This window comes from Talpa occidentalis, unplaced genomic scaffold, assembly GCF_014898055.3.
Source record: "Talpa occidentalis isolate TD23 unplaced genomic scaffold, MPIMG_talOcc4v2.1 talOcc4.11, whole genome shotgun sequence".
NCBI lineage: Eukaryota > Metazoa > Chordata > Mammalia > Eulipotyphla > Talpidae > Talpa > Talpa occidentalis.
The window spans coordinates 91,629,631-91,655,428 of record NW_023601104.1 but is presented as its reverse complement, the minus strand read 5'-3'; the positions used below and the strand labels follow the sequence as shown (position 1 = coordinate 91,655,428).

General features: G+C 48.5%; 1 protein-coding gene across 1 annotated transcript in view; it reads left to right on the top strand.

Moving 5' to 3' along the window:
- Positions 1-249: 249 nt before the first annotated feature.
- FLVCR2 (FLVCR heme transporter 2) overlaps positions 250-25,798 on the top strand; it is a 61,562-nt gene continuing 36,013 nt past the window's right edge. Inside the window, exon 1 of the mRNA XM_037503837.2 lies at positions 250-1,356. Coding sequence (XP_037359734.1) covers positions 640-1,356 — 717 coding nt within the window. The 5' untranslated portion in view covers positions 250-639. The remainder of the gene's footprint in view (positions 1,357-25,798) is intronic.

The window sequence follows — 25,798 nt, the reverse complement described above, 5'->3', positions numbered from 1 at the left end:
AGGGTCACCTGAGCAGGCAGCGGAGACTTGCTTACGGGTTCTCTGGGGAGGGAGCTAATGCATTGGAGGACAGTGCAGGGGGTGTGGGTTAACCGGGTGGTTTCCATGGCGCCCGGGGCGTGAGGGAAGACTGTACCCCGCAAACTGTGGCGAAACAACTGGCATGGCCAGGCCAGTCCAGCCAGAGAAGGCAGGGGGAGGGGGTGCAGTGGGGAGGGGGGGGCAGCTGGGCCGGACGGGGGCGGGGCGGTCACGTGCCCCGAAGGGGGCGAGGCCCCAAGCCCGTCCCGGAGCGGACAGAGTCCGGCGAAGTGGCTTCACAAGGAGCGAAATCTTTCCAGGACGCAGGGGCTGAAAGCAGCCAGAACGCCTTGGGGAACCCAAGGCACCAGCGGCCAGGACCGGGCTGAGGCGTCTGCTGCCGACCTGGGGGACAGAGACCTTAAGGAGAAGTGGTCACCAAGCTTGGGGGTGAGCGCAGGAGCAACACCCGCGGCTTTTACGCAGACTCGGGGCTGTATATTCTGGGCCGGTGGTTGCAAGTGCCCTGTCAGCTCTGAGGGACCGGCCGAGGCTACTGTCCTTTAAGACGACCGGAGTCCTCAGCACCTGTCCAGGGCTCCAGGACGGGCTGTGGTCATGGTGATTGAAGGTTCCAACCAGCAGGAACACGATGGCAGCCCCGCGCAGGAGTCCCCACTCGCGCGCGACCCCAGCCTCTCGACCCACGCCAGCGAGTCGACCCACCCCAGCGTGTCCATCCAACCCAGCGTGTCCACCCACCCCGTCGTGTCCATCCACCCCATCGTGTCCATCCACCCCAGTGTCTCTGCGCATCCCAGCAGTTCCGCCCAACCGAGTGCTTTGGCTGAGCAGATTGACCTGCCCCCCCAGTGTAGTACCGACGACCTCAGCGTGATCAAGGTGAGCAAGCGCAGGTGGGTGATCGTCCTGGTGTTTAGCTGTTACTCCCTGTGCAATGCCTTCCAGTGGATCCAGTACAGCTCCATCAGCAACATCTTCATGCACTTCTATGGAGTCCAAGCCTTCGACATTGACTGGCTGTCCATGTGCTACATGCTGACCTACATCCCTCTGCTCCTGCCGGTGGCCTGGCTGCTGGAGAAGTTTGGCCTGCGCACCATTGCCCTCACCGGGTCTGCTCTCAACTGCCTGGGGGCCTGGGTGAAGTTGGGCAGCCTGAAGCCACATCTCTTTCCAGTCACTATGCTGGGCCAGGTCATCTGCTCCGTGGCCCAGGTCTTCATCCTGGGCATGCCCTCCCGCATCGCTTCTGTCTGGTTCGGGGCCAATGAAGTTTCCACTGCTTGCTCTGTGGCTGTGTTTGGCAATCAGGTGGGTAGAAGTCTTTGTGGATGTTCAGAGGAAACTGCATCTTACCTCTGTGGGCCTGAGTGTGTTAGCGTGTATCTAACTGTACCTGACTGTGTGGGCTGCTGTGATTTTCTGACTTCAACACTGTTTGTGACTGTGAGTGACTCTGTGTCAGAGTGTGGCTGACAGTGGTGAGTGATTGTGACTAGGTGACACTGTGTAAGAGACAGGCAGGCAGAGAAACAAAATGTTCCCCCCTCCCCCAATTTTTCCTCCCCCAACAGAAAGCATGCTTCTGGAATATCTGCTGGTTTTCAGTCATCTCATTCCTGAAATTTATCAGTCCACCGGCTTCTAGGAGACTATTCTTTCTTAGGGAGAAATTCCTGGGCTGGGCTATGCTGTGTCATCAGAATTTGGCAGGTGTTTTTTAGCCAGACTGAACTGCATTTCCTAGAATGCAGTCTCTCCTGCTCCATGGAAGGGCAGAGCTGTGCCCTGGTAGTATCTGGCACTCTGCTTACCTTCTTTTATACATAGAAGCCAGGATGTAGTGGAAATGCTTAGTGCCAAACTCCTTCTCTGGGGTTTATAGCCAAGTCCTGCCCAATAGAGTAGAAATCTTGCTCTAGACTTTCAAGGTCTAGAAACCTTGGGAAGACCTGGAAAGCTTATGTCTTAATCCTGCCTTTTATGTCTTCTTGGGAAGTGAATTTCAAAGTCTTTACATCTCAAAGTGATTATGACTAGCAACTTGGAAGTGTTAGGAATCTGATTGACTTCTCCAAATATTTAAAGCAAGTATTTATGGGCTCCTTCTTTATCTGGACTACATGCAATATCTCTTCTTCCCAAGCACCTGTTTTAACAAATGACCAGTAACCCTTGTAGGTCTTTTTTCTCTTACCTCCTCATTGCATTTAGAAAATTGAACATTTCATTTATAGATTTCTCATTTGGGCCAGCAATTTTGAAAAACTCTGTAAAGGCAGATTTCCATTTTGTTCATCTTCACCACCAGTAAGTTAACTTGAGCTAAATTTTCCCAGACCAGTAAATTCTGCCAGTTGGGTAATGGTGTAAAGAAAAGCAAAGAGGCCTTCTTTAGCATATAAATGAGCAGGCCACATAAAATTCTACACCTAGTTTTCTTTCACCTGTGGATATGGATGTTCTGAAGATTCTACTGATTTAACAGTTGGGGATGAATTATTCAGGGCATTTGTCAAGCTGTCTCCTCTAAGGTGATGTGACTGTGGCTGTGGATTTTAATATCCCATTGCTGCCCTGTTGGTCTGCTTGGCATTATTGGAGTTTTCCTTTTTAGATGCTTAAAACTGGCAGGGGAGGTGGGGGGTGTGGCGGGGCCCGCAAGTGTGAAAGGCAGTAGCTGCCAAGCATCCAAAGGGCTAAATCTTTTTATTAGTAGCACAATAGGATTAGGACACAGTCACCCATTGTTTGGGGCAGGCTGGAGAGCCAACTGGGAAAAGCCCTCAGGTGATCTGTTGGATCAGACAATGCAAGGTGTTTTTTTTGTAAGAGATTAGTGAATCCAACATTTTTTTTGGTCAACCAGGAAGCTTAAATCAATAGGGTTTTAGACACTCCAACACACACACACCCATGAGGGAACTTAACCAGAAATAGCTTTAAATTTTGATTAGAATAGTTATTCATTTCTCAACTCTCAACTCTGCTCCCCAAGTCTCCACTAAGGTCAGAAACTACTAAGAATTTTACATTTGAAAACACTGACACAGTGCACATACTTTTATCAGCTATTTAGTCCGATCTTTTAGGCTTAACACGCCATGCTGTTAAACAAAAATGTTATGAAAAACTGAATTATTTTTGCTTCCTCCCATAGAGGTGACTGTGTTTTTTTAAAAAGATTTTTTTTTAATTAATTTTAATTTAATGCCTGAAATACACTGATGAGGGGAGCAGCAGGAGAGACAGGAGAGGTCTGCTACACCATGTGGGTAGCTCCCTGGCTGGCCGGTGATTGAGCTTCTGCAGATCCCTTCATTGTGATGAGACAACCTCTTGTGCCACCAGGAAGGCCTGACTGTGGTTGTTTTAACCTATCTTTCTAAATAAAGCATGGCTTGAATGAAGGAGAAATATTAACAAAACACCTTGAGCTTTGCTGCTTAGAAAAAAAAGGAAAAAAAACTGTCAAAAATAGGTTTTAAATATCACTCTGTAGAATAATTCTCCATGGGCTACAAATTTCACATCAGCATAATCCTGTACTCCGGTCATCTTACATCTAATACTTCTTGTATGCTCTTTGCAAACAACAGCCCCTGCTTCCATTAAATCCAAAATTTATTCATTCATTTGATGTCATTTTTGGAGTTGTCGGGTATGGAGGGTGGAGGGTCCTTGGGGTCACTCTGGGAAAGATTTCACCAGAGCTTCCCTTACACCAACACTGGCGAGTTTCCCAGGCGAGTTTCTCCACAACAGAGGTATTAGTTACATCCAAAAGGGCAGGTTTATTATAACAGGAAGAGAAGAATAAAGAACACTTGCATAGACACAAACAGGCAGAAAGGGCTGCCCTAAAAGGGACAGATTTGCTAAGAGAGGCCTGCATGATCACAGGCAGGAGAGCTGCCTCTACTGAGGGAGGTCAGTGAAGAGAAGCACCGGCAGGGCACAGGGCACGGGCAGGCAGAGAGGCTGCTGCCCTGCAGAGGGACAGAGAGTTGGCAAAAAGGAACACCTGCATAGGCACAGGTGGGCAGAAGGAGGCAGAAAGACTGCAGCTCCCTGCCAGTGTAGAGGTTGTACTGATTTAGCCTCCTCTTTGGGAGGGGCTCACTCCTTCCTGGAGTAGTTTGTTTGTTGTTGACTTTGAATAAACTGTATAATTTGAAAGGGCCAGATTTCTGCTGTGACCCTCAATCTCCATATCTTTACCTTCAGGTCTGCTCTCTTGACACCCCCTACAGCAGTGCTTTGTGATCTAAGCATTGGCCCTGAGGATCTTAGGTTTCTATAGCTGGGTTAGTGGCTATGTTAATCCCTTCTACAGGCACCTGCAGCTCTTGGAATTGTGTGAGCCAGGTTTCTGGTCCCGTGGCGCCTCCTTCCCAGTTTTTCTATCCTTATCCTCCATCACATTCAACGATTTACCTTTAACCAGACACTGTCCAGGGCTGCAAAAGTAGTCCCTGCCTTTGTAGAGCTCCCATGCCAGAGTCTGAAATTGTACCAGGCACTAAGGTTCAGATTAAAAAAAAAAATCAGTCTAGAAAATTTATTTTCAATTCCCCATGAGATTTTTAGTAGCTTCTTTGCCTAATTGCTGTGGGGAAGAGTGAGGAGAAGGAGTCTGATCTCTATTAAATACCTACTAAGGGGCCTCCCTGGTGACGCACGGGGTTAAGCACAGCACTGTGAAGCTATCCGCAGCCTCTGCAGCACGAGTTCAATCCCAGAGGGCCAGGGAACAACCCACCTGGCGCAGTAGACCTGTCCTGTCTCTCCCGCTGCTCCCCTCAGCAGTGTATTGCAGTCAGTCTGCCTGTTCTGCTTTCCACTCTGTCTCTGGTGTATCTTCGCAGCCTCCTGTACCTCTGGCCTGTACCCCAGCTCTTGTATGCATAAATAAATAAATCTTAAAAAGAAAAAAAACCTATTATGTACAGGGCACTTTTTAAAAATCCATTATTTAATTTAATCCTTTCAACTGCTCTGTGAGGTAGATGGCATTGTTCCCATTGTTCCTGGTGAGAAAATTGAGACCCAGATCAATGGAGCAAACTTATCCAGGGCCCTGCCTGCAGCCAGTGAGTGGAAGGAGGCCACAGGGACACACACAGCTCCACCTCCAGAGCCTCTAGGACTGGGTCAGTGTTGAGGCTTCATGTGGCCTCAGCATAGCATTTATTTGTTTAAAAATAAATGTATATTTTTCAAAAAGACAGGGTGCTGAGCTTCTAATTTGCCCCTTGTGTCTTGAGGGTCACAGGCATTATTGTTTGGTAACTTTCTCCAGAATTTGAGGTCTTCTCTTTTGAAGTTTCTGGTATCAGCTTTACCTCCCCATCCCCTGAGTGTAAACTGCTAAAGTTCTGATTCTGCCCCTTGGAGCCCATCATAGAATGTGGAGCTGGAGTCCTGGAAAGAGAAAAACATGGACCCTGGGGAGGGATGAAAGGAAATGTGGGAAATGTGAGGAAGGGAAGGATTGGGGGGAGCGGGGTGGGCAGCAGCTAAGCTCCTTGGGGCAACACTGTGGCCATTTGTACTGGTAGCAACAGGTTGGCAGTTTTTAGCTACACTTGTTCCATAGTTTCAAGGGCAAGTGATCTGTGTAGGGGGTTGGTGATGTGGACACAACTTTATTGAGTCTGGGGGCCTATCTCAGTGGCCCAGACTAGATAGATGAGGGAGCTGGCAGAGATTTGCAGGTGGGCCCCAGCCAGGATGAGGCATCTTCAGCACAGAGAAGGGACGGGGCTTCCTAAGGGCAGAAACAGAGGAGTAAACCTTTTTATTTTCCCAGCTAAAGAAAATACAGTTACCTTACAGAATCCCTTCAGCAGAAGCCACAGCTGGCTAGGCTGTCTAAAATGGCACTGTCTAATGGAAATATAATGTAAGCCAGCTACATAACTTAATTTCCTAGTAGCCACATTAAAAATATGTCACATGTAAAAGAAAGTCAAAGGAAGAGATGGAATTACTTTCAGTACTCTATTTTATTTGGCCCAGTGGATCCACACACTATTTCAGTGAGTCACCAATATAAACATGTAAACAACTGTTTTACATTCCCTTTCCATAGAGTCTTTGGAAATCGTCATGTACTTTCCACATAGACTAGTTGCGTTTCCCAGATGGCCATAGGGTGTGTTCTGAAGCCTGGTCGAATGATGTGGGTGGAGAACAATGATGCTGTTTGTAGGAGAGGACTGTCCTAAGTTTTCGTGGACTGTCTTAAGTTCCCTGGCTGGGTCTAAAAATTCAACTGACAAGGACAGATTAATAGAAGATCCTCTACATTTACGTAATATAAGTTTTAGGTGGTACGTCGCCTACATAAAGAAATGAAGAAACAGCTGGACCTGTGTATTTTTATGTTAGGTTTGATACAGAGTGGCTTAGTGGGAAGGAATGTGGACCAGGTGACTCTAGCCAGGGGGAAATTGAGCAAGGGCTATTAAAACCCTGCTAGGTGCTGTCCCTTTGTCTTCAGGAATAAGGTTGTTCCTGTCCTGCACAAATAGGAAAGACTCTTCTCACTTGAGGCCTTTAAGGCTAGTTTCAGGGAGAAGGGTGAGGAACAGGGAGAGATCAGAGTGATCTTCCTGCTTCTACCGTTTTCTCAAACTCCTTCAGCTTAAAATATTCAGTATGCCTAGTTCTGGGTGCTGGACTCAGTCCCTGGATACTGGACTCAGTCCCTTGTGAGTTTGTTGGTGTGAACCTTCTTTAGTGTCTCTATCCCTAGGATACAGACAGTTCTTATGCCCTTCTAATGTAGAACCAATATCTCATGGTGACTCTTAACCCTAAGAGGGAGGATAGATATTATTTGTCCCCATTTTACTGATGAAGAAACAGAAGTTTGGGCCTCCCTGGTGGCGCAAGAGGTTAAGACGCAACCTATGAAGCTATCCGCAGCCATAGCAGCACAAGTTCGATCCCCGGCCAGGGAGCTACCCACATGGCGCAGCAGACCTCTCCTGTCTCCCCGCTGCTCCCCTCAGCAGTGTGTTTCAGTCTGTCTGCCTGTTCTGTTCCCCACTCTGTCTCTGGTGAATCCTCCCACCTCTAGCACCTCTGGCCTGTACCCAGTTCTTGTATGCATAAATAAATAAATCTTAAAAAAAAAAAAAAAAGAAACAGAAGTTCAGTCAGGTTAGGGGACTGGGCCTGAGGATCCAGGGTCAGTAAGTAGTGTCTGGTCTTCTGTACTCTCTGCTCAGTTTTTACTGACTTCCCCATAGATCATGTTTTGAAGGTTTCTTGAGTAAAATCGTAAAGGGCTTTTGAGGGCTTTCATTTCAGATCTTGGTGGATTGAGAAAGGAGGTATTTGATGTTATGAAAATGAAACAAAACATTCCCTACTCCATGCACACACTTGACTCCTGCTGAAAAGTGGCAGTTTCTAAATCCTTGTAAACTTTTCCCAGAGGCCCCAGGTAGAGCTTTCTAAGTGGTTCATGTTTTGGTAGTGCCTTTGGGATGCAGGTGAGGGTGAGTGAGGGTCGTGGAAGTGCCATATTTTGCTGCCATGTTTGGGGTAGCATGTCCTGAACCTTGTCATATTTCAAGCAGTCAGCAATCAGATTCCAGCAGCTAGACTTGGACTTAGTAAACTGAGTCTGGCCCTGAGGGGGTTGTGTTCGTGGGGGCTGGCTCATCATGTGGGACCACCAGAGAGACGGGGTGTTTTGAGGTGGGCTTGGGAGTCAGGGTTTTAAGGTGGGTTGTTTGGCTTCATTTTCCCAAATCATGGCCACGCCGGTGGGTTAAAGTCCAGGCTTCTCATTCTGGGTCTTCTATAGTCAGAGGCTTTCAACATCAGAGTGATTGGGAAGTAAAGACAAAGTCTTGTCCTTGTCCATTGATTGTTGTTGCTGCTTACAGTGGTGCACATAGTGCTGTCTCCCCCACCCCCTGCGCCTACCCTCGCCCTTCGTTGCCCACACTCAGGCTTCCCCTGGTGGTTCGGAAGAGAGGAACTGGCAGGGACTGAGGGAGCAGAACAGGCAGGGGGTACTGAAATAAGATGGGGGTTGGGACAGATCTATACCCTCAAAAGTTCTTGGGGGCAAGTCAGGTTGTATAAAGGTGACATAGTGACAGTGACCTTGGAGGGTGATAGGAAGTGATCTTGGAGGGTGGTAGGAGCACAGCAAAGCTGAGCACACGTCCCACCTGAAGACATTAGCTTCAACACCTGCTAGTTACACTGACAAAGCACGACCCTGTGTTGCCAGATGGTGTCATTTTTTATCTTTAAAGAGAAAACAGAAACCCAGATTTTCATGTATAAACTATTTTATTTTTGATAAAATAAAGCATAACAAAACATTCTCATTTTAACCATTCATAGTGTACAATTCAGTGACCTCAAATATGTTCACTATGTGGTGCTGCAATATCTACCCTGGATCTTGGTCACCACCCCACTCATTAACAGTAACTCTTCCCTTCCCTGCCCCCCTCCAGCCCTTGCTAACCCTAACCTTTGTTCTACTGTCTATGAATTTGCTACATTTAGGCACCTCATGTGAGTGCAGTCATACAATATTTGTCTTTCTGTGTTTGACTTGTGAGATGTTTTTCAGTAGGTGATAACTAACTACAACATTAAAAATAATTATATTCTGTATTTTGAAGCTGTGGAGTTAAAGCTGTCAGTTTGAGACACTGAGACTCTGGGGAAGGGAACGTGAGTCTGAGATCCAGTTCTGCTTTCTCTTTCATAAAAAGTCCCCCTGCACGATGCAGCAGGGGTGATGAGTGCAAAGGCTGGGCAGGAAACTAGGCCAGTGCCTCCCCAAAATAAATAATCCCCTTTACTCCTGGGCCCCTTATCGACTTCCTTTACCTGGCACTCCAGGACTCTAAGAGTCCAGGCGGCTGTTTTTTCAACTGGCCTCCCAGTGTTTGAAATCTCTAGGAGGGAGGACCAGCAGATCACAGGAAGGCCCCCTCCTGCCTGAGCCACATTCTTGTCAGGGCCATGTGTGGGATGTCTGGGGCTTGGCTGGGGGTTTGGCTGGGGGCTTGGCCGCTCATCCTTCAGGGTGAGGGGAGAGGCTGAGCTGAGGCTGGGACTGATACTCTGATCGCTTAAGGTGCTGAAAATATTCTCCAAGCTTTGTAGAGGTGGGTGGAGCCATGGCAGATGCTATAAACCTTTTTTCGTTTCTTGCAAGTTCAACTCAGTGCCCAGGAGGAGCCTGAGGCAGGCCTGGCTTCTGCCTTGGCCTTGTTGCCTTCCAGGCATCCTTCAGGTACCCGACAATTCCCTGGAATCCAATCTCAGCTTCCAGTTTGGCAAGCCAGAATTCCTGTTCCCTCTCCATTCCCATCCCACCTGTCTCTTGTTCCCGCCCAGCTGTGTCTGTCCAGTCTGACCAGTCTGGCTCCTTCATTATCTCCTGCAGTTATACTATCTGAGGAATATGCTTTATAGGCCATGGAGAGTGACATCAGCAAGACGGCAAGTCAGGAAGCTCCACACACTCACTCCTCCACAGAGACATGAAATAAACTTGAAATTGGTAAAAAGAACTTCTTTATAGGAGCTGTGGAAAACACTCAAAGATCTACAGCAACTAAGCAAACACTCAACCAAAAAAAAGCCAAAAGTTCAAAATGGTAGGAGATTCCATGGCTCTTTTACCCACCCTTCTCTGCCCCCTCCTCAAGGCTGTGCCTCCCCTATGTCTGCAACTCCTGTCAGGGCAGCTCCCCAGCAGGTGATAGTAATCACCATTGACTCAATAATTCTTAATGAGTCAAGTCAAGTGACTGTGAGTTGGGTGACCAGGGCAGAATGGGCCATTCCAGGAAGTTTCCAGTCATATCCTGATGGGGACTGTCCTTCTTGAGAGCTACTCAAACTGAAAGCAGAGCAGGTGCTGGAGACGGTGTTATTGTCCCAGTGCACGGTGGTGAGGCCTCTTGTCTGTGATGAAGGCTTTGGGGTCTCTAGGATGACACTAATGCTGGGCCGACGCCCACCCCTACTTGAGACCTCAGTCTCACAAACCTGAGACCACGCCGAAGGAAGTGGGGCGTCCTGGCTTATCAGATGGACACAGCTGTTCTCCACTGCCTGGCTTTGATCTCTTTCCAGAAATGCTGTTAACAGGATGTCCTTCCCTTGGCTTCAACTTCCTCCCTAAGCCCCAACATCAAACAGTCCCGCGTGGATTGCTGGATAAGGCCTGGAGGGATGATGAAGAAGTATCAGGTTCTTTCTCTCCCTTCTCTGTCTCCTCAGCTCTATCCAGTCCCACCCCCAAACTTAGCCCAAGGGAGCAACTCCCTTGGATGATATGGGCAGGGGCCTTTTTCTTTGCTGCGTCAGTCATTCAGAAGTGGGAGTGTATCAAACACTGCACCGTGGTGAGGTTCTGAGACGCCCTGTCTAACCTCAAGACATTGTTAAGTGAAATCCAGCGCCATCCCCCCTCCTGGCCTTCTGCAAACATGGATGGTGCCACCGCTCTCTGCCCTCACACCAAGGCCAGGTCTCATCTTGAGGTGTGGTGGGAGTGGGTATTGGGGCGCCGGGGGAGGTATCAGGGGCCACCAAGACTCTTCTGCCTTCTGACCTTATTGTAGGCATCTTTCTTTTCTGATTCTGTGTAAAAACTTGAGCTCAACCTCTCCCCCGCCGCCCCAATACCCACTCCCACCACACCTCAAGATGAGACCTGGCCTTGGGGTGAGGGCAGAGAGCGGTGGCACCATCCGCATTTGCGGAAGGCCAGGAGGGGGGATGGCGCTGGATTTCACTTAACACCGTCTTGAGGTTAGACAGGGCGTCTCAGAACCTCACCACGGTGCAGTGTTTGCTTAGGCGCCTCTCAGATTCCCTCTCCAGAGCGGGGAAACAGCCTCTCTTAGTTCCTCGAGGCCACTTTTGAATGGATGACTCTGCTGGCTCCATTCTATCTCTCCCCTTCTCTCCCTCCCTCCTCTCCCCTCTCTCCTCTCTCCCCTGGAAATTCCCGATTTCTGCCCATGACGACTGAGTTGCTGTGGCTGGGGGTTAGACTCTTTGCTGGTCCATCTCCTCTGAGAAATGCATTGTGCAGGTGAGCAGCCCTGAGTCATCCTGTTAAAGAGGGACCTATCCCATTGTGGTTTTGGGGTGGCAGCTGCCCTCTGAGCATCCCGCACCTTTGCCTTCACAGATCTTTGTCCTGGGCTTCCTGTTTAGTGCCCAGTGTGGTTGTGAGGCTGCGCTGGGGCTCTTGGCACTGCTGTGAGGGGCTGGGCAGGCACGCATGAGACCTCCCACACCCCTGCCTGGACAGCTCAGCTGGGCCTTCTCTCTTGACTCTTCTTGGGGCCATGGAGATGGCTTTTCAGTGTGATTCATGAACCTCCAGTACCACCTGGGTATTTGTGGAAGGTGCAGATTCCTGGGCACCAGGGCAGACCCAGGAATTAGTCTCTTCAGGGTGAGGTTTGGGAATTCTGATGCCTGCTCAGACTGAGGACTCTGCTGGCAGCTGCCTCACAGGCCAATCACTTTCCTGCCTCAAGGGACCAGTGAAAGTACCTGGACGAAATCTGGGCTCTGCAAGTGCTGAATTCAAATAGATCTACTTACCTCCGCCATCCCCGCCCAGCCAACCCACTGTTCTGTGGCATTCTTTCTGGAGTGTCCCCTGAACCCAGCTACTACGTTGTTTTTTTTTTTAAGATTTATTTATTTATGCATACAAGAGCTGGAGTGCAGGCCAGAGGTGCAGGGGTGGGAGGATTCACCAGAGACAGAGTGGGGAACAGAACAGGCAGATCTACTGAAATACATTGCTGAGGGGAGCAGCGGGGAGACAGGAGAGGTCTGCTGCACCATGTGAGTAGCTCCCTGGCTGGGGATCAAACTCATGCTGCAGAGGCTGCGGATTGCTTCATAGTGCTGCATCTTAACCCCTTGTGCCACCAGGGAGGCCCCTCCCCCAACCCCCAGCTCCTACTTTGACCTCAGCTGGTCTCCCTGGCATTTTCACTGACAGGGCCTCCTCCCCATCAGATCTTCTTTTGTTAAGAAGATCCTTGAGGAACTCCCTAAATTTTAGGGCCAGGTCTGATGGTGCTGCTTTCTTGGGGTAGTGTCAGATATGGGTAATTTCAGGTTTTCCTAGGGCAAAATTCCTTAGATTGGGAAGTTAAGCTGGCTCCCCTGTTGATTCTCTCTGCTGGTGTGTTAGTTTGGGGGGGGTCTGTGTCACCCCCTCTTCTAGATAGAGGTCAGATAGAGGTCATACCCCCTCCCACCCCCATGCCCTTGCTCATAATAGAACACAGTAGGGACTCAGGGCATTTGGAAAGAAAGGTGGGTGACTGCTGGTCTGCAACTCGGAGGCTCTGCTTTTAGACTTTATGTCTGGGGATTGTCTTGTGGAGGGAAATTCCAGAGCATTTTCTGTGATTGCCATTTAATAACATACCAGTAATGGCTCAGGATTGTGGGGGTGGGGTGGGGGAAGAAGCAGCTTGACCCAATTTCTTAACAATCTTTCTTATCTTTTCTATGTAACTGTGTCCTCTGAAAAAATCCTCTCCTCCTACCTCTTCATGTCTACAGTCATTGAAGGGGGTCTTCAGGGAGACTGCCAGGTGGTAGTGCCCTCCCTGGAGGGTGGAGCCAGGTTTTCTGGAACCACTTACCTGCCCCTCACCTGTCCCTGGTGCCCTAAGTGTCACTGTCTCCTCGTTAAGAGATGGTCTTGGCCTCAGGCCTGCTGTGTGGCCTTGGGGCAGGCATCTCAACAGCACTTTGATTATGGGGTAAGGAAGTTCTCAGAGCCAGTGTTTGGTTCTGTCAGGGCTACCATGGGGGAAAGGATGTCCTTAGGGCTAGAGGCTTGCTTGGGGACTAAAGTTGACATTGACATTCTCTCCCCTCATTCCCTCTGACTCACTGTCCAGAGGGAACTTTGAAAAGAGGTGCAGAGTAAATATTTCATCCATTTTATGATGACCCAAACACATTCCTCAGTTACATAACAAACCCCTTGCAAATGATCCTATCAGACCCTGACTCATCTTGGGCCTCAGGCCACGTCTTACTGGGCTGTGTGGCCTCATGGAGCCGTGTTGTGGCCCAGCAAGGTTTTATGGGAAGGGGGCAGGTTGGGAGTGGGAACATCAGCAGTTCTGGTGTTTAGCTCGCCACAATGAACCCTGACTGCAGGAGTTGTTTAAACTCAGTTATGAATGGCGATGACAGCCTGCCTCTCATAGGCCTGTTGCCTCGTCTGTGCTTCAGGGATCCTGCTCTCCACCTCACTGCGTTGTTTCAGCTCAGATTATATACTGGACGTTCAGGTGCCTTGAACACTGAAATATTGTGCAAATGTGGGCTTCTCAGTGCTCTGGAAAGCAAAAAGATTCTGGACTTGCCCCTGGTAAGGCAAGTACAGGGCTCCCCTGTGTGTAAATCATGTCCTGTCTATCTCTTGAAGAGCAACTTTGGACTAGGGACTGCACCCTCCATTCCTCGGGCTTGGCATTCTTGCCTTAGAATCAGCTCTTGGCTTCAGAATAAACTTGGTCATCATGGCTTTAGGAACCTCCTCCAGAGTGCCTCAGTTCCGAAGCAAGCCAGCTGAGTCCATTTGAGCTGAGCCACTTAAAGAGTGACCAGTGATGGAAATACCAGGTCAAGTAGGAGGAGATGTGACTTCAGGGCAGGGTATTGGGAGGTGATTTTGTGTAAGAGGGTCCCTGAGGAATTCCCTAAAGTGTAGCACCAGATCTGATGGTGCTGCTTTCCTGAGGCAGTGTCAGATATGGGTGATTTCAAGTTTTCCTAGTGCAAAGTCTCCATTTCCTTTTCTCTCCAGATTTCTCTTTGGGGTCATGAGGTTAGCTGACTTATGAATTTGAATTCTTAGGAAAAAACCACATGGGGCCCACCCAATCTATTTCTGAGGTTTACCATTTAGGAATAGGAACTGGGTCTTGCTTATGGCAGCCTAAAAAGCAACACTCTTTCCTGGCCTGCGAGTCATGGCCTGGACTTTTTCACCCCTGAAAATGGGAAGGGGAGGGTGGTTACCAAGAAAGTCCAACTAGACTTAAAAGTTTGGAGATTTAGGAACATTTATTGTCACATAAACATAAACTACTTTTAAGAAGGACAGTGTGTAACATCTCAGACAAGGGAGAGACAGTTCTGCTTTGAGCTGTTTCCCCACCATCTGTGCAAGGCAGGGAGTGGTCAGGTCGAGCACAGCAGCAGCCCGCAGTGGGCCCATCGTGGTCTGCAGAGTGCTGGCCTCTGGGGCAGAGTTGGCAGAAAGTGTCATCTTTGAATGGAGCTTTGCATGCAGCCTAATTCCGATGTGAAGAACTTGGAGAAAGTGAATCTGCATTTTGCCACCTTGGCTGACTTGGTGGTATGAAAGAAATCTTAGTTTTCCCTTTCTCAGCTGAGTCACTGGGGAAGTCCTGGGAGCCTGGGGCCACTGAATGTCAGCACCTCTGTGAGAGTGAAGCCAGCAGCGATGGGCTCTCGGTGAAAGGGGAGACAGGGGCCTCCCTGGTGGCTCAAGGGGTTAAGACACAACCTATGAAGCAATCCACAGTCACTACAGCACGAGTTTGATCCCTGGCCAGGGAGCTACCCACATGGCGCAGCAGGCCTCTCCTGACTCGCCTGCTGCTCCCCTCAGCAGTGTGTTTCAGTCAGTCTGCCTGTTCTGTTCCCCACTCTGTCTCTGGTGAGTCCTCTCACCCCCCACACCTCTGGCCTATACCCCAGGTCTTGTATGCATAAATAAATAAATCTTAAAAAAAAGAAAAAGGGAGAGAGGAGGCCGCATGTCTGCTCTCAACGTAGACAGCATAGTTTCAAGCGGAACCTCTTAAAGGGAGGGTCACTGAGGACTGAAAGCAGAGACAAATAAGAGGCTCAGCTAAAGAAAAACAAAGCACTTTGCTAGCATCCCTTTTTATCCACATCAAAAAAGATTTCCCTGTAGAAGTTAGATCCCTCTCCCAAACTGAGCATCTCCTCTCTTTACAGCCCAGTCTACCTTTGCTCTTCAGCTGCCTTGCACCCTACCACCCCCACTCGCCCCTGAAAGATGAGGAAAAAAGTCTGCACCAAGACTGTAGGTCAAGATCAAGGTATATAGGATAGCTGATAAGCTTGGTGGTGTGAGCTCTTTGACTTGCATCTGTTGCCGTCTCCCTTTTTTTGGCATGGTGCTTTTTATCAGTAGGTGTTGAATAAATACTGAGTATAGGTTTTAGAGCAGGAAATTGATTAGTCTACAATCCAATGGTCTCCTTATTTCTTGGGAAGGCCTGCATTCGAGATCTTTCTTTTGTAATTTCACTTCACTTTTGCTTGCTGTGGCAGTAAACTCTTAGAATACAGAAAATACTTACTTTGCCCAACTTGTTTGCTGTAGAAGAGACTGGAAATACTTGAGTTAGGTTTGACCTGTGCAACTTTTTTTTTTTTTTGCATAGAGATACTGGGGTGTAGGCCAGAGGTGTGGGGGGTTGTGAGAGGATTCACCAGAGACAGAGTGGGGAGCAGAACTGGTGGATTTACTGAAATATACTACTAAGGGGAGCAGCAGGCAAGACGGAGAGGTCTGCTGTGTCATGTGGGTAGCTCCCTGGCCGGGGACTGAAATCAGGCTGTAGCAGTGATAGTGCTGAGACTTAACCCCTAGGCCACCAAGGAGGCCCTGAACTGTGCAATTTTAAGAGTTTTCTCTTTATTCAGAGGGTATTTCCTGAGCACGGTCTTTGTTCTTGGGGTGGGGTTACATAGGAAATGTTATTCAGCAGCCCTGTTAGCCCTGTTAGCTAACAGTCTAGTTGGGAAGACAGCATCCTACATGGAAAAAGGCCCAAACTAAGCATAAAACCAAGACATCCCTTTGGGTGTAAGGGGCTAAACAAAATAGACTGTGCCTGGAGACACCTCGCCATTGCTTCCTCCTACAACTAGACACCAGGCAGTACTTCCATGATAGAATCCACATTTAGGACTGAGGAATTGCCACAACTTTTGAGGGTAATCACTTGTGTGGCATTTACCCTGCTCATCAAGGAGGCACAGTCAGGATAGCTTCAGTTCTGGATCTCAGTTCTGCCGTTAAAAGCTGGGTGATCTTGGGGAAATTAAAGGTGTTTTCTCACCTGTGAAAACCTAATCAGAAGTAATGATGCCAACTTCAGTGGATTGTCATGAGAGGTTAAATGAAATAACGGGAGGAATCATTTAGCCCACAGCCTGGCACATAGTAGGTCCTCAGTATGTGTTCCTTTCCTTTCTTCTAGTTTGAAAAACAGCCAAGACCTGGGTATTCAACCTTCTGGCTAAGAGTGCAGACTCTGGTACAGACCCTAGAATAGAAGGCCTGAGCTCCACACCCAGGCTTCTTGTTTGCTGTTACATGACCTTGGGCAAGCTGCTTAAATGCTAGTTTCCTCCATGTTAAAATAGGAATCAAAAGGGAATATCTGGTGCTTAATAGTGTTTAGGAGGACTGAGTCCCATGTATCAGCTATTATTGTTATTCTTATCTTCCCCAGGAATCCTTGACTGCAGGCCAGCCTAGCATCAGAAGCCTCTGCTGCTTGCATTTTCCTAACCTCCTCCCCAAGCCCCATAGGACTGAGGAAACCCAAGAGTGTGGAAGTGATAGAAGCCACCAGTTTCATCTCAGATTTGAAGACCCTGTGATTTAGTTCTAAGGAAATCTAGAATTGACCTGACCGATTGTGGCTCTGCTTCCTAAATTCTTAGAGACCTAAGCTTAGCGTTTTAAATCCATAAACCCCTTTTATGAGTAATTTTCCCTCAAATCAATGGTGTTGGTTTTGCTCCTGAAGGTCTGCCACCTTCTTAATCCTGAGTTGGCCTTTTCAAAAGAATCCAAAGGCTCAGATTTGGGGATTTCAAAAAACGTCACATGAGCAAGCTTTGCAAGCACATGAGCACTTACCGAGGCATTTTCCTGGTAGCTGCCTGGCGTTCTGGGACAGCTCATTCTCCAAGCAAACTATTGTTTTACTTAGTGTTTCAGTTCCTCAATGGCCATCTCATTCTACTTGTTTCTTTTTGGGCCACCCACACCCAGCGCCCAGCCTGAGCCACCTCTGGGGCCCCAAGGTGGCTTTCTGCAGGAGCCTTCACTCTAACCTGGCCCCATACCTATGGGACCCTGGAGCCCCTATTTGTATCTTTTTGCTTAGATTACTCTCTTGCAGATCAACAACTGTCTGGCCCTCACCAAGGGGAAAGCAAGGCATTTCTAGTATCAGAATGATGTGCTACAGGTGTGAACCTTCCTCCATGGTACCGCCTCTGGTTTGCACGCGCACACCAGCTCGTGGTCCCTTCTGACCGTTGCTGTGGGTCTCTATGTGGACGTGCTCCTGGGAGATGGAAGCTTTGTTGGTGACCTCCCTGCCAGTGGTCATATTGTCCACCCAAGACACCAGCATCGAACCCTGCAGCCCCCAGGAGTGGATGGGCATATTTTTGTATGAAGTGAAAGAGGGCATACAGATTTGTAGCATATTTTAGTGCCCATAAATGCTGCATGGGATTCAATAATGTCCTTTTATAGAGGACATTTCCCTACATTTGTCCACGGAACATACATTTTCCTCAACTGTGCTGCTCCATGAAACTTAGTGTTTGATTCATCTTTAGAGATGAATAGAGCTGTGTGGATACACACATGTAGCCAGTCACCCATCTTCTAAGAATACCCTTCTGGGTGGGGGGTGGCCTCCTGCTGTGTGCTTAACGTTGGGTTGATCCACCTGAAGCAAACCTAATGTGTGGAAATCAAGACTGAACCCCGATTTAACTATCAAATGGCTCTGGTTTGAAAGGGCCCTCAACCAGGTTTTTTTTTTTTTTTTAAGATTTATTTATTTATTTATACAAGCACTGGGTACAGTCAGAAGCGCGGGAGGGTGAGAGAATTCACCAGAGCCAGAGCAGGGAACAGAACAGGCAGACTGACGAAGTACACTGCTGAGGGGAGCAGCGGACACAGCAGGAGAGGTCTGTGCGCCATGTGGGAACTTTGCCTGGCAGCCGGGATCGAACCGGCGCTGCATAGGCTGTGGGCAGCTTCGCAGCCCAGTGCTCAACCACTTTGCCACCGGGGAGGCCCATGAGCCAGGTTTGTTTTTCAACAGCAAGCTTTTTCTAAGAACCTTGTCCAGATTCTTGATTTAAATTTCCAATGAGTTCTTTCTCCGGCTTGGGTCAGGGCTGTAGCTAAACCGGAGTGGAAGTGGTGTTTCCCAACATGCCAGTCAACTGCAGCCCACCCACCCCACCCCACACCCATCTCTTCAGCGAGTCCCTGTTCCACTTACGAGGCTCCAGATCAGTGTCAGAACAATGGCGGGAGCCAAAGGGTAAGAGGATTGTAGAGCAAGGTGCTCAGGCCTTGCTAGGATGATCAAGGAAAACCCAGTGAAGGAACTAATGGTGAATGCACCCTGAGAGGTGAAATAAAAAAGGAGAGTTGACCAAGCAACAAAATTATTTGGGTAAAAGTGAAGACCAGGCGATGAAAAGGTTGCAATTGTATGAAGTACCCATGCCCATCCACCCGTGGGGCTGCGGGGCTTGATGCTGGTGTCTTGGGTAGACAACATGACCACCTGGCAGGGAAGTCACCAACAAAGCTTCCGTCTCCCAGGAGCACGTCCACATGGAGAACCACAGCAACAGTCAGAAGGGACCGCGAGCTGGTGTGTGTGTGCAAACCAGAGATGGTACCATGGAGGCAGGTTCACACCTGTAGCACATTATTCTGATACTAGAAATGCCTTGCTTTCCCCTTGGTGAGGGCCAGACAGTTGTGGTGGGTGCAATGGGGGCCAGAGAAGGAAATAGGTGGGAATGGCAAGGAAGAGTGGGCCTATGGGCTTGGACGCCCTCCCTGCCCTTGGGAGGGCTGACTCCTTGAGCAGGCATGTTGTGGTCAGTGCAGTGCTGAGGGCTGTGTACCTGCATACCTTGGGCAGGTGAGGGGAGGGAGAGACCCCAGTCACCTGCAGGGTAGGGGACAGATTCAAAGTAGACTTTTTAGGAGGGTCTGGGGCAGAGTGGATGTAAGAGAGCTGAGTCAGGGGACCTGAGAGAGCAGAAAAAGCAAAGAGGAGCCGGAGCTGGGAGAGGAGAACCTGAGGAGGGGAGTTTGTATGACTGCCACACACAAAGCAAGAGTCTTGTGAGTCCTGGCTGGCAGCCTCTTCTCTCCTGCCTGTCGCCTCTGCCATGAGAGTGTCTGGGGGAAGGCTTGCAGGTGGGGGGCCAGCACCCCCCAGGTGAAGCATTTAGTTCAATAGCCCATCTGAGGGAGCTCATTTAGTCCTTGGAACAACTCCTGAGCTAGACAGTATGAACTAGTATCTTCCTTTTGTGGATTAAGAAATAGACCCAGGAGGCCAGACTCAGACATGTAATAAGTAACTGGTAGAGCTGGGACTTGAACTCACCTCTTTTGGGGTCTTTAACCAGCCACTGTATGAAAGTGATGATGTCTCTGAGGAATGTTGGGCTGGAAAGGAAGAGAGGGATTCATTTGACATTGAACAACATGGCTGTGAGTCCTTTAGGAGCAAGGTGAGCCCCCCCGTTAAGTCATCAGGAGACCAAATTTGGTGTAAGCCTTCAAGGTCAGAGACTCCGTGCAGGGACATTTTTGTGCCTCAGCACCAGGTAGTCAGCTTCTGGGGACTCTGAGATCTAAGAGACATGCCAGCTCTGATGTGGTGACTTGTGCCCCAGGGAAAGGAATAGGGCAGTTGGCTCAAGTGGATGGGGGCTCAGCCCTGGTGCCGAGAATGGACTCACATTTCTGAAAAGCTGGTTTGCCTCGGGGAGGAATGGCACAAGGAAGAATGAGGTTGGGTAGGTGAGAAGCTGTTTGCTGAGGTAGTTGCCTCTGCCAAGAAGAGCAGACTCTACCGTCCCAATGGCCGGGGGTTGGGACACGGAAATGCCTGGGATCCTAGCAGAGGGCCTGGTGGAAACCAGTGGTTCTCTCCTCTTCTGTCAGGAAGGAAGCCCTCACCATTGTGTTCATTCAGAGTTCCCAGCCTTTGGTGGTAGTCCAGGATCGTGCCTCGATGGTCTGGGCATATTCACAAGCAGGCAGGATTGGGCGGCTTTATTGAGTGCCTGTAGTGGATGGTGATGGGCACTGTGGTTTTGCTTCTGTCAGAACCAGCACAACACGCTCTGTTGTGTCATGTACGGGGTAGGTATTACCCCTGATGCAGATTTTCCGGGTTTATTCTTGATCCACCACATGCATGAGCCAGAATGCCAGGACATGCATTGCACAAGCCCAGCTTTTCCTGGTACCCAGAACCTTCGGCTGCCCAGATGTTCTTTTTTTTTTTTTTTAAGATTTATTTATTTATACAAGCACTGGGTACAGTCAGAAGTGCAGGTGAAAGACTGTAGGGGGAGGGTGAGAGGTGAGAGAATTCACCAGAGCCAGAGCAGGGAGCAGAACAGGCAGATGGAGGAAGTACACTGCTGAGGGGAGCAGCGGGCACGGCAGGAGAGGTCTGAGAGCCATGTGGGACCCTTGCAGGCGGCCGGGGATCGAACTGGCGCTGCAGAGGCTGCAGGCAGCTTCGCAGCCCAGTGCTTAACTGCTGCGCCACCAGGGAGGCTCTGCCCAGATGTTCTTAACTGTGGTATTTGCTGTGAAAGTGTGTATGACTGATATTGCTGCCATGTTTATATATCACCCTTGAGTTGGCAGGGAGGAAACAATTAAATAGAAAATGAATATTGAGTATCCCAGGTTGCCTCTCTATCTTTTCATTGACCACATTATTCCTTTTTTAAAAAAGATTTATTTTATATATTTATGCATACAAGAGCTGGGATGTAGGCCAAAGATGAGGGTGTGTGTGTGTGTGTGTGTGTGTGTGTGTGTGTGTGTGTGTGTGTGTGAGAGAGAGAGAGAGAGAGAGAGAGAGAGAGAGAAGGAGGATTCACCAGAGACAGAGTGGGGAGCAGAACAGACAGACTGACTGAAATACACTGCTGAGGGGAGCCGCAGGTGACACAAGAGAGGTCTGCTGTGCCATGTGGATCAGCTCCCTGGCCAGGCATCAAATTCATCCTCATGCTGCAGTGGCTGCGGATAGCTTCATAGTGCTGACTTAACCCCTTGCGCCAGCAGGGAGGCCCAACCACATTATTGTTAAACACCTTCTTTGGGTGTGACATGAACCATAGTGGTGAGGCTTCTGGGCTCTGGACTCAGAATTGCGGGGTGTTAGGACTCCAGCTCTGTGGCCTGTAGCTGTGTGACCTTGGCAAATTGCTTCTTCTCCCTGACTCAGTTTCATCACCTGTAAAACTGGGACAGTGTTAGACAACCTCCCTGCCCCTTTTTGGGGTTGTTGTGAGGACTGAGATACTCCAGGTGAAGCTCCATACATTTTGCTATGTTTGGTATTGTTGCGTGCTGGGCTCCAGAGACAAATATAAGCCCTGGTCTCATGGAGTTTATAGTCTGGTTGGGGAGACAGATGGTAATTGACTAATCATACAAATATAAGTTGACTTTTGTGGGCACCTGACTTTGACTGAGGTACCAGAGGAAGCTGCCCTGAGGAAGTGACTTGGTCTCAGTCCTGAGGGTATATATCTGTGTTTACTAAGTAAAGCAGGGCAGTGAGGATGTTATAATGTAGGCAGAGGAACTGGTGCAAAGGCCCTGGGGATTCTGGGCATTTGAAAGACCAATGTAGGAGGGCCCAGGGAACAAACAGTTGACCTGGGATGGATGACTTCAAATGCAGAACATGTTTAGTATGATTCAACTCAGTTCTGACACTGTCTACCTAAATTCTGCAGAGCAAGGGCCCAGTCATCCAAGTTCAGGCAGATGAAAAGCCCCAACCAAGCCTCTGGGTTCCTGACCATGGAGGTGCTTGTGACCCGTCTCTTCAGACTTCAGATGCCCATTGTCAACCCAGATTATCTATGCACCTGACCAACTCGCTATCAATTAGGTTCCTCATGACTTCCTTCCTCGGGTTTGATTAATTTTCAAGAAAGTCACACAGAACTCAGGAACCCTGTTTGCTCACTAGATCATCCCTTCTTACGAAGGCTATTAAAGGATACAAATCAGCAGCCTCATGAAGAGAAACCTGGGGTGAGGTATGGAGAAAAGCTATGGCTCTTCCATATTCTGTCTAGGAGTGCCATTCCCCCCCAAGTCATCACAAGTTCACCCACCCAGAAGCTCCTTGAAGCCCCCTTCTTTTGGGCTTTTATAGAGGCTTCAAGATATAACCATAACATCTGAATCCATTGGCCATTGGTAGTTGAACTCAACTTCTTAGCCTTTCTCTCCTCCCCAGAGGTCAGGGGGTGGGACTGGAAGTTCCAACCCTCCATGCCTTTTGGTTTCCCTGGCAACTGGCCCCCACCCTCAGGTGTTTTCTAGAAGTTACCTTCATTTAACATTTAATTCTCTCAACATTTAGGAAATTCCTAAGCTTTAGGGGAGCTGTGAGACAGAAACTGTGGAAAAAGACCAAATAAGTATGACCAAAAGGGTATTTCTTGTAAACCATATTACCACAAAAGGGGAGTCACTGCAGGGTTTTAAGCAGGGGAAGGTGATGACTGGATGGTGTTAGATTTCCACTAGCAGCTCAGTGGAGGGTGATGGGTGCAGAGCCACAGAAGCCAGGAGGAGTCCCTGCCATGCTTTTTCTGAGTACAGGTTCTCTGCTTCCTGGAGAGTGGTAAAAGTTGCGTGCACAGAAAAAGTACAGGCACTCAGGACCCACTCCAGACCTGAGGCTGGAACTGGTGACCTTTGTTTTCAGGCAGGATTGGGAAACACTGCTGAGGGCTGTGTAAAAGTGAAGAGAACCTAACTCTATTTTAAAAGCAATTTGTAAGAAGTTCCCCGGGAACTGAGACTGTGACTTGGCTTGACTGTGTTTTGTGTCTTTTGCCCATGATTTTGTTTTTTACTGAGGGTGATAAAACTAGAACAAATGCTGGGACATAGCCAAGACTAAGCCACTTAGTGGTGATTTCCAATCATTTGCATTCAGGCCTGAGTCTCTGGCTTTTTGTGAGTGCAGGAAAGATGCCAGGGCGGTTTCCTTCGTCTTTCAGAATTAATCTTATGCTGACTTGGGCTGCAGGCCTCTGATTTTTACCCTCTGAGGTGTCCTGTCAAATGCGTGACAGAACACAAATGGGTAAAATTATAGGCTTAGTTGAATAACATCACACCAGCATTTTTTTAATGTTTTATTTTATATAATTAAAAAAAAGATTTATTTATTTATACAAGCACTGGGTACAGTCAGAAGCGCGGGAGGGTGAGAGGATTCACTAGAGCCAGAGCAGGGAACAGAACAGGCAGACTGATGAAGTACATTGCTGAGGGGAGCAGCGGGCACAGCAGGAGAGGTCTGCGCGCCACAGCAGTGGGAGATCAAACCTGTGCTGCAGAGGCTGCAGGCAGCTTCGCAGCCCAGGGCTCAACTGCTGCACCATCAGGGGAGGCCCTATTTTATATAATTCTTACATCATTTTTCATTTTTGCACAATGTATGCATTTTCATTTTGGTTATATTCCCCATACAATTGCACCCCTCCTTATTTTGACCCTAATCCTTCCTCTCCCCGCTGCCCCCCCGTAGTGTGTCTCTGGTTTACAGTTGCTTTTGATTTTGATTTTTACTTTGTATTAATTAGTCTTTTTCCTGGTCCCTTATTTAGGGTTTTTTTTTTTCTTTTTAAAGATTTATTTATTTATTTATACCAGCACTGGGTACAGTCAGAAGCGCAGGAGGGTGAGAGAACTCACCAGAGCCAGAACGGGGAACAGAACAGGCAGATGGACTGAAATATACTGCCGAGGAGAGCAGCGGGCGGCAGGAGAGGTCTGTGTGCCATGTGGGACCCTCGCCGGTGGCCGGGTATCAAACTGGCGCTGCAGAGGCTGCGGGCAGCTTTGCAGCCCAGCTCTCAACAACTGCGCCACCAGGGGAGGCCCATTATTTAGGTTTTCTAAATTCCTGCTATGAGTGAGACCATCCGGTATTTTCCTTTTTCTGTCTGACTTATTTCGCTTAGCATGACCCCTTCTAGCTCCATCCATGTCTCTGCAAACTGCATGTGTTTATCTTTTTTGACTGCTGAGTAATATTCCATTGTGTATATGTACCACATTTTCTTGATCCAGTCATCTATTTTTTGGGCATTTGGGTTGTTTCCATAGCTTAGCTATTGTAAATAGTGCTGCTATAAACATAGGGGTGCAGGTGCCCTTTGGAATTAATGTTTTTGTGTCATTTGGGTAAATACCGAGGAGAGGAATTGCTCACACCAGCATTTTTAAGGGAGGTGGTAAGGTGAGCACAGGAAGGATCTGGTACCCACATGGGCCTGCTACCCAAAGGCACAGCAGCCAAAGCCTGCCACCAGCTTTTGAAAAAAGAGCCAGTTTAATTTGAGGTCACCTGGCAGGAGACTGGAAACAAAGCTCTCAGAATGAGTCTCCCCTAGGATGAAGCTTTTGGCAGTGTTGGGTTGAAAAGCAGATATAGAAAATGGTAGTTGGTAGAGTCTGATGGGCTGCTTTCTGCTAAATTATGATGCACTTGGAATTTAGATGCAAATGAGCACCCCTTGCTTCTGAACGTTGTTCATCTAACCACGAGTCAGGCATCTTTGTTATGTTGTCATGACTATTTTCTCTCCAGATGATATGTCACCTCAAGGACAGTCCACGCTCTCTGAGCCTGACTCTGAAACACAACTTGGTGACTTATGAAAAATCAACTTAGTTTTTCTTCTTTAAAATGCGTAGCAGTATTTTTGTCCTGCCCTGCTATTCTTGTGAGATAAGCAGAGATAAGAAATGACCATCATGTTTTCAGATCTGGAGTCAAACAAACTGGTGTAGGATCCCAGCTCTTGTGTTAGCTGCACGTGACCTGGGCAGGCTCCTCTCAATTTTTCCTCATTTTTTCTTTGTTGCAAAGTTGCTGCATTAAATGAAAAGGAGAAAAGATATGTTGCAGATCCAGCACACAGTAGATCCTCACAAGATGGTCAGGCACTGGACTCCCTCCCTATGCTCCCTTATACATTGTTTTTTACATGCTATTTAATTTTTTTATTGTACTGTGATCTGTAGAAAGAACCTGAACCTAATGGGCAGACCTCTGTGATATTGTGGTGAGATTTCCCACTAATGTTCAATTGTCCATCTGTCCAGCCAGCCGGTATGACAGAGGATCTACTATGAGAAAGACACAGGATCCAGAAACAGGGAGTCAAGCCCAGATCCCACTGAACACTGTCCTCAAGAAGCAGGAAAAAATATGTCTTGAAGAAACAAAAGAGGCAGCAATTTACGGTTCTGTTCTATGTTGTGGTTGTCCACTCTGGGCATGAAAGTACCTTCAAAGCCAGAGTCTCCTTGGAGAAAGGTTACTGTGCAACAGGGCTGCTATTTAGGGGGGTGGCTGATCACCCTACAGCTGGCTGCTGCATCATGCTGACTGTAGAAGGCTTCAGTGCTGGAGTCGGGGAGGGAAAGCACTCACTTAGTGTGTAGATAGAGAACAGCCAGGCCTCTGAGGAGTCAGGAGGGTAGTGTAGACCAGGTGATCTTTCTCAAGGCAGCTTACTGGGGTTGGGGTTCAGGGTCTTGGGTTTTATGTTCCTTTTAGGA